This window comes from Rhincodon typus, chromosome 28 (genome assembly GCF_021869965.1).
Source record: "Rhincodon typus isolate 14 chromosome 28, sRhiTyp1.1, whole genome shotgun sequence".
Taxonomy (NCBI): domain Eukaryota; kingdom Metazoa; phylum Chordata; class Chondrichthyes; order Orectolobiformes; family Rhincodontidae; genus Rhincodon; species Rhincodon typus.
In genome coordinates, this window is record NC_063359.1 from 20,273,740 (window position 1) to 20,289,010 (window position 15,271).

A 15,271-nucleotide genomic window follows, 5' to 3' on the forward strand; every position below is an offset into this window, starting at 1 on the left:
GGGGGGGCCAAACTCTTTGCTGGTTGGAGTCATACCTGCTACATAGGAGGATGGTCGTGGTTGTTGGAGGTCAGTCATCTCAGCTCCAGAACAGCTCTGCGGGAGTTCTCAAAGTAGTGTCTTAGGCTCAACCATCTTCAGTTGCTTCATCAATGACCTTCCCTCCATCATAAGATCAGAAGTGGGGAACTTTGCCGATGATTGTGCAATGTTCAACACCATTCGTGACTCCTCAGATACTGAAGCAGTCCGTGTTTAAATGAAACAAGATCTGGACGATATGCAGGTTTCAGCTAATAGTGGCGAGCCAGCAGCATCCATGTCCCAAGAGTGGATAAAAAAGGAAATTTCGAAGGTATTTCCATAAATAATTTTAAATGGGCTTTGGACAGATATTGAGGATGAGAAACTTACAGGGTCATATACAAAAGCTGTAATGCAGGATTAAATTCAGTTGCTCTTACACAAACTAGCCCACTCACAATAGGCCAAATAGCCTCTTCCTGTGTTGTAAGTCTCAATGATTCTATTAGTCATATTCATGCTATTTGAGTTCATTTTCTTACACAATCACTTATTGAGAATCATCATTTACAAAGTCATAGGAGTCATAGCCATACAGTCATAAAACATGGAAACAGACCCTTCAGTCCAACCAGTCCATGCCGAATAATAAACTAAACTAGTCCCACCTGCCTGCTCCTGGCCCATATTGTTCCAAACCTTTCCTATTCACGTACCTGTCTAAATGTCTTCTAAATGTTGTAATTGCACTCGCATCCAGCATTTCCTCAAGAGGTTCATTCCATACGTAAACCAGCCTCTGTGAAAAAAATTTGCCTCTCATGTCTTTTTTAAATCTCTCTCTTCTCACGTTAAAAATTTGCACTCTGGTCTTGAAATCCCCCAAGTTAGGGGAAAGACAACTACCATTACCTCGATCTATACCTTTCATTATTTTATGAACTTCTCTCAGGTGGCCTCTCAACCGCCTACGTTCCAGTGAAAAAAGTCCCAGCCTATCCAGCCTTTCTTTATAACTCAAACCTTCCATACCCGACAACATCCTGGTGAATCTCTTCTGAACCCTCTCCAGCTTAATAACATCCTTCTTATAACTGGATAACTAGAACTGGACATAGTATTCCAGAAGAGGCCTCACCAATGTCCTGTAAAACTTCAACATGACTTCCCAACTCCTATACTCAAAGGACTGAGCAATGAAGACAAGCGTGCCAAATGTCTTCTTAACCACCCTGTCTTTATGTGACGCAAACTTCAAAGAATCATGTACCTATACCCCTGGGTGCCTTTGTTCCACAACACTACCCAGGGCCTTATCATTAATTGTATAAGTGTTGTTTGTTGTCCCAAACTTGTTTGTGGTACCAAAATGCAATACCTCGTATCTTTCCAGATTGAATTTCATCTGCCATTTTTCAGCCAATTGACCCATTAGGTCAAGATCCCTTCGTAATCTTAGAAAACCTTCATCGCTGTCTATTATTCCACGAACCGTGCCTTCTATATTGTCATCTGTGCCCATAAGCGATTTTGTCTTAAAATTATGAAACATGGTCTCACACCTATTACAGATCACAAAATTGTGAAGAAATCATATATTTTTATTTTAAAGACATACAGTTACTTTTTGACAATAGCTGTTTATAGTCATTGCCATGATTCAATAGATAAAATGATATATTTTACTCAGGCCAGTAAAATCATGTTATTCCACAAGATTAAATTGATCAGGGACACAAGTTAGAATGCATCAATTTCATTTTCTACAGTCCAAAAAACAAACTATGTAGGACGAAAATGCATGGAACCTTTTCAATGTATAACTGATCTTCAGAGACCAATGCATGTGCAATCCAGTGCCACACAAAAGGAGGAAAGAACTTGCAGATCCTTTCATCTCTCCAAAACATGCTAAGTGCCAGCAATATTTTATTGACGAAGTACAGTCACTGTTCACTCTATTGATCTCATCGTCACTGACACCAGGAGAGAAAATGCATAAGAAAGTTATGATAAGAACCTAGTATATACTGAATGACGATTTTAACAAGTGTCAAACTTGACTCAGGAGTTGACCTCCTGACTGTGAAGCAGGTTATGTGTTCAAGTCCCACTCCAGACACCTGAGCACACAATCTAGGTGGCAGTACAAAGGACAGTGCAGTAACATTGGAGGTGCTGTCTTTCAAATGAGATGGTGAAACAAGTACCTGTGTGCCCTCAGATGAGCAAAAAAATACATTTAATACTACCTTTTAAGGAAGAACACGGAAATACTTCCACTGTCCACATCTATTCTGTAACCAACCCCAGAAGCAGTCGATTTATTTAGTTGCTGCTTGTGAGAGCTTGCTGTGCACAAAACCAGCTTCTGTGTTCCCTAGAATACAACAGTGACTGTACTTCAAAAGTTCTTTACCAGTATAAAAGGAATGGTCTCTGGAACTAACAAGCAACTGGCTGTCAGAATCTGTGGAACTGTAAGTAGCTGGAGGAATCAATTTTGGGAAAGGAGTTTGGGAATGGGTGGGTTGGAACAACTTTCTTTTTCATATCCTGTCCATTTATACTTCCCATCTTGTTCATCCTAAAAGCTCTTTGGTTTTTGCCATCAGTTGTTTGTCCATGTCAGCAGTAACATCGTCTGCCATCTGTTGAATCTGCAAAGAATAATAAAAGAACTCAGCAAATGCAACCACCACTTAATCTGTCACAAAACCAGTGTTTCTACCAAGAACTTTTACTATAGTACTGAATGCAGTTTACTTTTGGAATGTTTGAATTTAAACCAAAAGCAACATGTATGTGTATAATAGATTTAATGTAATAAAATGTGTATTTGAATGATATTACCAAGAGGCAGCAAAGAGATGAGAAATTAGAGGCAGTAAAGGAAATGTTCAATCCTTTATTTTGCTCCCTCACCTGAACTCCCAAGCACATATTCTACCCTTGCCATGACTAAGAACACCTATTTACACCTCTTCAATACTGGCAGGATAGGGCAACAGAGTGGGAATAGGAAGAGAAGCCATTGCGAGTGATACTCTGCTGATAATTAAGCAGACATGAATGAAAACAGGCAACTGCAATCCCATCCAACTGGATGAGGCACTGGAGGAGGATATTATGACCAAACCGGTCAAAGGCTGCTGATAGGTCAAGGCTGATAAGGAGGGAGAAGTTGCCTTTAAAATAGTCATACAGCATTTCATTTAATAAATACATAAATACAATTTAACCAGCAAATAAATAGTAACCTGAATTAAGTTTGTTAAACTGCACTGGCCTTTTAGTCACCAGTATGTATTATTTTTTACTGTGTGAGATATTTCAAAGTTTAGCAATTTAATGAATTCCACACAGAACAAAATACACTCCAGGTTCATACAGTATCTATCATCATCATTTGTTTTCTCAGTATGCAAGATTTAGAGCTTGTAACAATTGTAGTTTTATACAATGCAGAAAACACTCAAGCCTAAATACCCGCATCATTTTTTTGTGTCTGTACCACAATATGTTCAGCAAACGGCTATAGGATTCAGAGATCTAGTCCAACAAAATTTGGCTTTGAATAAGTAGAAATCATGCATTGCAGACAAGCAGCTACTCAAGCTGGACCATTTTCAGGGTGAAATGCGTCATACCTCTGCTTCTGATTTAGTTGTTTTCTAACCAGCCATTGTTTAATGGCTTCTCTTCTCAATTCTCTACATAGAATTCTACAGCACAGAAGGAGGCCATTTGGCCAATCACATCCCTGCTGAGTCTTTGAAACAGCTATCCAATTACCCCCTGCTATTTACCCATAGCCCCACAAATTACTTGTGTGTGCTTCTACTGACACTAACTTCTGTTTTACTGATTACCAAATCTAACAGCAGTGCCTCCAAAGAGCCAATTCATTCCACTTATCAATTGTCCACACCAAATTATTTATAAATTCAATAAATACTGAAAATCCAGTGAGGGACAGAAGCAAAGCAAATCATTTGGAAAAATCCAAAAACAACTGGCAAGTGTGATGTTTGCAGTGCCTTTTCGAAGTCATCACAATTTGCCAGTGGTGGACAAATGTCGTTTGTTGAAGTTTAATACAAATGGACAATCTTATAATGAAGCCTTTACAAATATAAGTGGAAAGCATTTTTAGAATTTCTTTGTCAGTTTATCTGAGCTGCAGTATTTAAATATAATTGAGGGGATTATTCCCAAACTGCTATGGTATAAAGCCACTGAACTTTACAACAAGCATGTTTAGCTCAATTCATTCAGTTCAACCACACTAGCATGCTAACACTGGGAAACACTGGCAGAAGTTTCCATTGCCTTGAGCAGAGTGAGGAATGGCAGAGAAATTGGGAAAAGTTGGCATGAATGAAAAAACCACATTCCCAATCACTAGAAAAATATTTATGGCATCCCCCTATGGTTTAAATCTCACTATGTGCAGCGACTACCTTACTTCCACACATTTACATCTGATTGTTAGCTAATTATGTCCCACTACCATGCAGCTTCCAAATTTATCCCACCTTTCCCAAAAACGTTTAGATGGCACCAAGTCCCAACAGTTAGCTGGTAGCAGCATCTTGCTGCTTGCATCTCCAGACCTTCATTTAACCACATCATCATCACCATTCCTCCATACGCCATGGACACTGTCCTCTTCAACCACACATCCATGTAATAGACATTGCCAAGCCATCAGCCTCACCATGTTATCAAGGCTGCTTCTGGACCAACTCAAATGCTACTTCAGCACTTCAATTTGAAGCCCAGAGATACTTATGATTCTAATGTTTCTGTCACTTAGCACACGGTGTAACACATGTGATGCATCCACGTGTAATGCATCAGATAGCTCTTAGATAGCTTCTGTAGTACTCATTCACTTTGCATTACATGGAGACTGTCAGCTCCTGTGGCTTGTTTTAGCTTTTAATGCACAGGCTCTTCTTACTAACTTACAGGTTACCAGCATTTGTGACTTGCATTGCTATTTAAAGCAGAGAGTAGAGCAAGTAACTTGTCATTGTTCAGAGCATCCAACAGTCAAGAGATGGACATATCACTATAAACACCATGCTATGTCAACGTCATATCAACAGCAGCTTTTTGGTGATCATACTGCAGGTGCTGTGTGTGGCTGCTCCTCCTCCTGGGGGTCGGCAGGCAGCACCTGTCCCCAAGGCAAACTGGAGTGAGCTGGAGATCCTCACTGTCTTCTCATCTTACTAATGATGCTGAGCACCAATGGCTAAGAGTGATAGAGTTCTTTTTATTCATTCATGAGAATGTGGGCATTGCTGACTGGGTCAGCATTTGTTGCCCATCCCTTGTTGCCCTTGAGAAGGTGGTATGTGCATATAGCTAGCCTGTCCATAATGGTAGCCAGGAGTCACCACTGATAATGTTAATCAATCCAATTTACTAAGAAACTCTGACAAACCTTCCTGCTGTACCTGTGACTGTCTGTGCGTTCTGACCATGTAATTAATGGCTGAGACCACTGGACCATTCTCAGTATGGGACTGAGCAATCTTCCTGGAGCTTCTTCCAGGAGCTGCAGAGAGGAGTCAGTAATACGTTCACCAGACTGCAATCCTGACTCTAATCTAAATAGACAATTCACGGAGGTGCAAGTCTGAGCTGGTAGATGGTGCAGGTAAAGCCTTGCCTGTGCATTCTCTGCATTCAGTGGCTGCCTCCTCAGAGGTAAAATGTAGACACTGCTAGACCATTTCTCATTTTTGTTGGGTCCCATTTGTGCCTGCATAGGGAAAGAAAGGCCAGTAATTGTATAAAAGGTCTAAAAACTTGTGTAAAAGTTAAGAATGAGTTAGTTCTGATGTGGGAGAGCAGCATTACACAGTACTCAATTCTTTGCTTATGGAGGGTCCCATATCTCTACCTAAGCAGTAATCCTCTTTTTCAGAAAACTCCAGTACTTTTCTTTGCGTAGGGTGAGAAGCATAATGTCTACCACCATGCTGCATGTCTTTGCCCTCTACACCAGGTTATGAGACATTTGTTGCAACAATAACATAAAGGGGCAGTTGAGTATGATGGAATTGGGCAAGAGCGCCATTATCAGTGATATAGGGGCAGAAGAGGTGGTACAGTCTCCCCAATGTGAGTCGAAAGCACAAAGGAGAGGATGGGTTAATATTTGAGAGGAATGAGATGCATGAGACCTATTAAGTGGATACGTTGCATGCAACAGTGCGAGTTGTAGTCTATGAACCTTGATAAGAGTTGAGTGCTGTGACAGAGTTCGAGTGAGTGACGGCTTTGTGAGTACTACATAGCAGAGAGAAATGGTTGCCTTTTGAGAGCACAAAAGCTCATTAAATTTATTTTGGCACTGCTGTGCATTGTGTTGGACCACTGAGACCACACTGACACAGGCCGTTATTTCAGTCCATCCTTGCCTCCTTTGGCAGTCATAAGGAAAAAGCACTATCTTTCTCTTCACTACTCAGCCCAGCAGCATCTCCATGTTCCTGTCTGCAAAACTGGGTGCCAGATTCCCTTTGAGGCATCTTCTGGATTCCAACACTACAAGAGTGTATGGCACAGTTTCCGGCTTACAGTGTCTGAAATACTGTGGAGCTCGGGTTTAAATATGGCATCACCTGTGTGAATGTTGCAAAGTCCCAGCAACAGTGAATACTTCCAACTATCCTGCCACAAGGTTTCATGAACCAGGCACCATCGAGGCAATTGCATAATTAACAAGGTGAAGAACAGGAGACTGCTTGAGAAAAGGTGACGAGAATCAAAAGCGGATTGCCCGCCATAAAACTCAATGAAAGAAACCACTGCCAAAAATGGGAAAATTCAAGCCACTAATCCTGAATTTCAACCTAACATGTACGATAATGTATTCCACTCCACTGAAATTACTCACATCACTACTTTTGTGGAGGTGTCAAGCTATTTTAAATGATTACGTAATTTCCGAGTCCAAATTTAAAAGATTTATTTAAAGGAGGATTCTTTGACGTATTTGAATCATAATGTTAACTCTCCTATATGGCAAACAATTTACACACTGTTCAATAAAATTGGAGAGAATTTTTTTTAAGTGACAGAAAGCAAAACACCTCCCTTCTACAGTACACCAACGTAGCATTCTGCAATTTCAGACTAACATTACAAATTTGACCAACCAGGATCAAAACTATTGTAATTAAATGTTAAAGAACTATAAAATGAAGAAGAAAATCAAACAATTTAGTCAGAAGGAAGTAATTACAGGAATTCATGCAAGACACTGCATACACTGAACCTCAATGGGTTTTAGGCTGGAATATCATTTACCAGAAAATGAATGTAGCAATGCCAGTATAATTACGTTTTGCTTTATTTAGAATGCATTTAATCTTTGATATATATGATATATACACTAACATTAATTGGCCTGCTATGTTAAGATTTCCACAGTCCAGGTGCTTCCCTGCAGGAAGCAAAGAAAAAAAAATCAAAGGAAGAATCACTGTTGGTCTGTTGTATGTTTCCTAGCTGCCAAATTCACATTGGCACACTGGCAGACCTCTGCAACGGATTACTTGGCCCCATTATGAATGATTTTTGCTGTAGCAAGGCCAAATTCAGAAAAGAGGAGATAAGAATTGATATCTAATGTGACATCATGTCCAATCTACAGGTAAGAAACCTTAAACTCTAACCCAACACAACCAAACACAAGAAATCCAAACAAATTCCTGTAAAATTTAAAAACTCAAGGCCTCCATAGAATGCACATTCTCTGCCAGCACTAGCACGTTCTCTCATGACCAGTGCGCGAATTGGATCTTCACCTCACAACATATGAACGTGCGCCATAATTTCCACCTTCAAACTAAAGTAATTAAGAGTTCTGCATGCAACAACATATTTGTATTTTTTGTAATGCAATCTCCAATTACAGCCTAGATTTGCTGAATAGTTTATGATTCCATCCACGGCCTAAATTCTTTGGAAAATGTGCTCCCATGTTCTGGGTTTAATTTGTCTCATTAACTTGCTGTGTCTTTAGGAGATCTCCCACAAACAGTGACCAAACTTTCTGGCATATATCAAGCTGTACAGCTACTATCCTCCCAAAATAGGTTGATATGTTTCTATATAATGCTAACAATAAAAGTAAAGCCAATATGCAATTGGCAAAATGCAATTTATTGATTGATTTCATGGGTAACAACACATTGTCAGTCTTAATCTCACGGCTTAGAAATAATGTGTGTTTATCAAAAATATGATGAGTATATGGAGCTTCATACATGGAGGGAGGTTTATTTTTGTCATTGAAAGTAGTTTTTTCATTTTCATAATTATTTTGATTTTATTAATATGGGGTTGCAGTTGATGATTAGTGATTGTAATTTAATTGATGGACTGAAATTGAAAGTCTGCATCTGTGCAGCAGGATTTTATACTGAAGTGTTTAGCATTACATTCGAGCCTTGTATTTCTGACAAACAAAAGGCTATTACTTTGTTACTGGAGTAGACTTAATGTCATAATAGTCACATCTTTGGCTTCAAACTCTATGTTATTTGAATGTAACACTGGCCACTTGTATGCCTACACTCCTTCCTAAATTTAAATGTTTATCTGGTATGTAGGTGACACAATGTCATTACCAATCAGCTACAATTCAGAGGTTAATTTTTTCCAAATTTTATTTAAGGAGTGGCAACCATCGAAGCAACAATTTCATAAATCATCAACAACATTTTCCTCTGTAGTCTTACTGAATCTTAGCCATTTTTGTCCCGAACTATAGACATCAGAGTCTGAGATTTGCAATTCAAGTCTAAAAACACTAGGTGTTGTGGTGGCCAATTACCACTGCAAATTAATTTGATCTGATTTTTCCTCAGTTTACAGAATTACTAGAATTGCTGCAAAAAGAGAAAGTCCATCACATCCCTGTTCCTTCTTTGCAACAACGTCAAGTCCAATTCACCATCAAAAAAAAGCCACATGTGACTTTTACTTCACATTACAGTTCTTCAATTTCAACACAAATTATTAGGCCACCATGCAGAAAAATTTAAGTTACTCTGCCAAGTAAATTCATCTTTAGCAGCTAGCCTTCCTTGTTTACAGCAGCAGGAAGATTGCAGGTCATATCAGAGAGCTCTGACATTTTAGCAATTAAAACAGTATCGATTATACACAATACATTCAATGCAACATTAATTTAAGCAAGAATGCATTAATGCCATAATTGGGGTTCCTTCCAGTCAGACTTGCTTTGATATTTTATTTCATTGCTTGTCTCACTTGCCCACTACCTTATTTCTATAATTTATGTCCCTTTAGCTATTGCTAACTTTGCTGCGAGGGAGTGGGGGATGAAGGATGAAGAAGAAAATTCTATTTTTCATGCTTTCTGGTCCAAATTCACAACAGTCCACCACATTATTAACAGTGAGGTCATCAGTGCAAAATCGACAGCAGCTTCTGGCATTTGAACATTACATATGGAAATCTAGAAGTCATTGTCACTGATGTGTTGTTTATCCATAGCTGTGCAAATGTAGCCATTGCGATTCAGCACGAAAGCACAGTAACGGTGAGAATCTGGGGTTATTATCCACTAATCTCAGACTAAAGATGAATGAGGAAGTTCGGGTTAGTGCAATAAGTGAGCACTAAATAACATAATATGTCAATGGTACTAAGTGACACCTGGAAATTTACAAATGCAGAGTTTTATTCTCTCAGAAAAACAAAGTCTCACGTTTTAATAAAAATAATTTTTAGCTTATTTTTCTCATTTCTCCGCCTTAATTCATGTGTAAACAACAATCTTTACTTTTCCTCCTTTACAGATTACTTGTTCAGTGTGAATTATTCAATCTAGTTAAAGAATCAAACCCGACAATCTGCAGCTTGTCCTGCTTACAGACGCTACAGGCCCCTTTAAATTTCTAACTGACAGAACCATAAAAGGTCTCTCTGAAACTGTACTGTAGATGAACAGCCGTTGTTTTGTCATGCAGGCAAAATCCTGGCTAATATTACTTTTCTTGCACTGTATTTTTTAACATCCGATATCATCATCTAAGTCAAATAGAATGGTGTATTGACTACAGCGAGTGGGGGCAGGGAGGTGAAGAACTGCAGTATTGTTATTCTCCCTATTCAACAGCACTCTGGGAGTCCCTACATCTCAACAATTGCAGCATTCTAAAAAGGCAGCTCAAATCCACTTTGTCCAGAGCAGGCAATTAGGGAGGGACATTGTCAGCGAGGCCCACATTGCACGAACAAATTTTTTAAAAGTTCCAATCCAGACCCAGTTTGTGGTCTTGTCTCAACAGCAGCTAATTTATAAGCAGGGCATGGTGGCTCAGTGGTTAGCACTGTTGCCTCACAGCAGTAGGGATCCAGTTTCAATTCGTCTTGGGTGACTGTCTGTGTAGAGTTTGCATCTTCTCTGCATGGGTTTCCTCCCACAATTAAAAGATCCACAGGTTAGATGGATTGGCCATGCCAAATTGCCCATAATGTCCAAGGATTTGCAGGTTAGGTAGATTAGCCACAGTAAAAATGCGAGGTTACAGGGATAGGGTGGGGAACTGGGTCTGGATCGGATGTTCCCTGGAGGATCAGTGCAGACTTGATGGGCCAAATGGCCTCTTTCCACACTGTAGGGATTCTATGGTTAAGAAATAATTAGAGAAAAGGAAAGATTGGAAATGAAAGAGTTTATTAATCTGTTAACTTTTAACCATACACAATTAAGTGATGCATTCTACGTATCCATTATTCTATTTTTGTCAACTTACAGAAAGTACAGGTTTCAATACTGTACTTGGTCTGTGTTCAATTGGGAACAGCAAACGTCTTCAGTCAGAACATCATCATGCTGCTTTTAAGAAACATTTAAAATCTTGTTATGTTCCACTGAAAGCATAGAGAAAGAAATAGGGGATGGAAAAATTGTATCCATAGTCTATTAAAAGTTGCAACACTAACCTGCTTTTCTAGTAGTCTGATTGTATCTTCAGAGGTAGAGTCCTTCGATTTCTTTACTTGAGCAATGGCATTAGTACGTATTTTTCGGAGTGATTCCTTTGACTTGTTCGTAAATTGTTTGGCTAGTTTGGCTAGATTTTCCCTGTGCTCTCTGGTCACTCTGCAAAAATAGTTACAGATATATAAGCAAATTACAGAAAGATAAAAATTGGAGGATTTGTTCATAAATACATATACACACTATATACATTCAAAAAGCAAAAACTGCATTTAGAATCTTGCTAGAATAACTCTATATACAGATAATAATCACTTTGTTTTCTGTATTTTCAATGATAAATATTCTGATCTAAATATATTCGATCAGAATGTGCAACTGTCACTTGAATGCTGACCAAAATCATTATGCCATTGTTTACTGACAGGGTCATTCATTCTGATTTTTAACTGCTTTCAATGAAGGAGACTTTTATATTAAAAAAACGTCATATGTAACTGCAGATTTGCACAGAAGCCAGTTAGTGAGAGTTGGTGGTGATCTGGTAGTGCGTGTACAAGAGTGGTTTCAAGTAATTCATGAGATAATAAGGTGTAGAGCTGGATGAACATAGCAGGCCAAGCAGCATCAGAGGAGCAGGAAGGCTGACATTTCAGGCCTAGACCCTTCTTCAGAAAATAAAAGTAATTCAATTTTGGATTTCCAGCCTTATGTGAAGGTGCCTGGCCTCCCTTCAGCTCATGTGAGATTAACATTAACTGTAACAACAAGCTATGTTCTTCTATTCCATACTCAACTAATCAATTACACCAATCACTGTCCATTAGGCCAATGCAGCACTTTTCCGAACATAAGGTTTAAAAATATTATTTCTTGTCTTCAGATATGCCCTATTAAAATATGCAGCAAATTTTGATGCTTGCATATCTCAAATTTTACTTGTGAAGTTTTACCATTGAAATTTTACAGAATTGTATTAGTATTTGTGAAAAAATGCTGCTGATATTTAGGCGAAGCGGATCATCAATGCTCCTAAGGTTAATGTTTATGTTATCCTTTTCTAAAATTCAGTACAAAATATCAAAAGTATAAAGCCTGTTTACATGTACAGCCAAATGTGAAGATATTCAACAATTTGGTTTTTGCTCAGGATAGTTTGGTGATTTATGTCCTTAAGCCTTAAAAACTTGTCTTGAAATGGTAGCAAGTGCAAATTTACATTCAATCTTCGTCTTGCAAACCAGTCGCAACATATATTACGAAAATGTTTGTCAGTTGTATTGCTAGGCTAAACCTGACATTTTGCTATTCTTCATTATGGCACCAGCTCAGTGTGAGTTACAGATTCATTATAAAAACAATCTCGCATAGTAATAGTAGCCCTGAAAGATCTGTGGTTAGAACTGACTCTGAACTTCATCGAGTATAATTACAATGGGCCAACTGAAATTATAAAGAAGCAATTTGAATTTAAAATACAAATTTTCCTTAATAACTATGATTAGACTGTATCTAAAGTTCCTATCCTTTCCCAGGATGCAAAAACACTTGTTACATTTCTATTTACATGAATAACAAGCTTTGATTTGGTTAACAATAGGATATATTATATACAATGTACTCCATAATACAAGGATTAAAATAAAATATACTGATTATAAATTGCTTTGCCTTCTCGAATATTAAGGATGAAATAATAGATTTCTATATTTAACATTCACTTTGCATTTTATCACTGAGATACGAATATTTCTCATCTTAATTTATTTGTGAAGAGGAAATTAGAAGACAAGCACTTTTAACCTTCCCTCATATTTTACTTACCATCAGCTCTTTTTAAAAAAAAAAAATCGCAAAATTCTTTGCATTTAGAATGGATCGCAAATTAAAACTGCGAAACTTATAATTATTTTTCAATAAATCAATCAGTACATCACAACTCTCATTTTGATTAGCTGTCAAAACAATCCTTCAGTAAACAACAGTCAGATACATCTTATACAATGTAATATTCTAAACCTACTATTACAAACCAGTATTTTCTACGTGTAAATCAAAAAGATTTGGGAAGTGCAAGATTTGTATTTGCCGACATCAACCACTGAGCTTCAAAAGTAATTCTTTGCGTTCTAATATTTCAAAATAACAAAGCACTATTGAATGGAATTATTTTGTATTTAAGGATTAGAATTGGATAAGCATGTGAAGATTAGGTTGCAGGTTTACTCAGAAAAAGCAGCAGAGTACAATTAGTTGAATTGTTCAGAGCATGGACTTGATGGACTAAATGCCCATTAGACCACAAGATGCAAGAGCACATGTAGGCCATTCGGCCCACTGATTGTGCCCTGTCATTCAATGAAATCATGCCTAATCTGACAATCCTATTCCCTCAAATCCCTTACCAATTAAAACTGTGTCTTTCCGAGCCTTGCATATACTCAACGACCCAGCCTCAACAGCCACCTGCAGTAACGGATTCCCCAAATTCACTACCCTCTGAGAAAAGAAATTCCTTTGCATCTCTGAGTTAAACTTGTGACCCTTTATTCAGAGATTATGCCCTCTGGTCCTAGACTCTCTCCCAAAGGGAAATAACCTTTCTGCATCTACCTTGTCAAGTCCTCCAAGAATTCTGTATTTCAATAAGGTTGCCTTTCATTCTTCCGAATTCCAGTAAGTGGAGGCTGAACCTACTCAGCCTCTCCTCATTAAACAGTCCTTCCATACCTGGTGAACTGGTAAACTCTCTCTGGACTGCCTCCAATGCCAGCATGTCTTTCTTTGGATAAGAGGCCCAAAACAGATTTTTGGATGACCTCAACTTTCAGAGAGTAAAATGAGAGGCCAGCCAGGAGAACATTGGGATAGTCCAATCTTTTCAGCTGCGGTCTGAGTGGTCTTCCTACTGTGCTGTAACTATTCTATGCTTCTACCATATTGTGGGGAAAACACCCTCCTATTTTCTCCTCTCTGTGTCCCAACTATGCAGCATCTTACAATATTTCCAGAGACCCTGCCAATAAAGCTTTTAGCCGGCAGCAAGGAATTTTATGATAAATATGCTTTAATATCAAAGTTCTCCTTTTACCTACTCACAATCTGGGCTTCTCCGCTCAGTAGTTTTGTCACTGTTGAAAAGTTTTATGCACAAAACTGTGGGTGTTAACTTATACCTTATAAATACAAGACACTGAAACATCCAAACGCTGCACCACTATTACAAATTGCACAAAGTATTAAGTACAAATATATCAGAGAGACAACTGTAAGATGCTTAACTGTTATCCAGGCGTTTAGCATCAGATTTGACTAATCCAATGTTCTCCTAACCTGCCTTTCTTTTCAACCCTCTGAAAGGTGACATCATCCAAAAATCTGCAGCATGTATCCTAACTCGCACCAAGTCACTTATCAATCATAAGCTTGCTGGTCTATACTAAACCAATAGCCAATAACACGTCAATTTTCAAATTATTTTGCTTCCATTCTCCTTTGTGATCATGCCACTTCCCAATTTTCATTGTTTCAGGTGCTTTTAGCTGCTGGGCCTCAAGCTCTGGAATTCCCTCTTTAAAATATTTACTTCCCTCTTTCCTTTAAGAAACCCTTAAAATTACCTGTTTGGACTAGGTTTTTGGTTATGTTTTCTAATATCTCATGTGGCTTGATGTTAAATTTTGTTTTACCTTCCTTTCCAATGGAGACATTTTATTTCTCCAAGACACCATACAAATACCAGTTTTTGCTATTTTCCAAGTCATTACACTACCATGCTAATCAAATTTGTAACTTCAAGAGAACAACTGGCTAAGCCAATTAACTTACATGGTTATAATTCACCAATGTATTTTATTCCAATATGATATCAGATCAACTGTGGCATGGAACAGCAAAATAATAATACCTTAAAGCACTAAAGGATACTGGAATAAAATACATTCTCTGGTTATGCCAGAGACGTTAAATGACTATCTTGGATCAATCTCTACTCCTGTAGGTGGTCCTTACGTCCTAACGTCCTAGATGAACACTGATCAGAATGGAATGACAATATTGATGTTAGATAAATAAGTCAATTTGGATAGATTAGAAAACCTTAAAATTGATAAGGTGCCAGGTTTGGATAATATTCCTCTAGTGAGATTAAAGAGATGTTCCAGTTTTATGATCTCCTCGCCCAGATTCTTTAGACTGGAAGTCAGCTTATGCAGTTATTAATTGAAGAAAAAATGTTACCCAGAGCCA

The 15,271-nt window shown here is 38.2% G+C and overlaps 2 protein-coding genes across 3 annotated transcripts in view; both read right to left on the bottom strand.

The window, feature by feature from the left end:
- Window positions 1-15,271, bottom strand: part of LOC109938472 (prostaglandin G/H synthase 1) — a 295,924-nt gene that overhangs the window by 235,566 nt on the left and 45,087 nt on the right. The gene's annotated exons all lie outside the window — the stretch shown is intronic.
- mrrf (mitochondrial ribosome recycling factor) overlaps window positions 1,590-15,271 on the bottom strand; it is a 39,935-nt gene continuing 26,253 nt past the window's right edge. For both annotated transcript variants that reach the window (XM_020510565.2, XM_048613570.1), the window contains 2 exons: window positions 11,026-11,185; window positions 1,590-2,684 (listed from right to left, as the gene is read on the bottom strand). In XM_020510565.2, coding sequence (XP_020366154.1) covers window positions 2,607-2,684; window positions 11,026-11,185 — 238 coding nt within the window. In that variant the 3' untranslated portion in view covers window positions 1,590-2,606. The remainder of the gene's footprint in view (window positions 2,685-11,025; window positions 11,186-15,271) is intronic.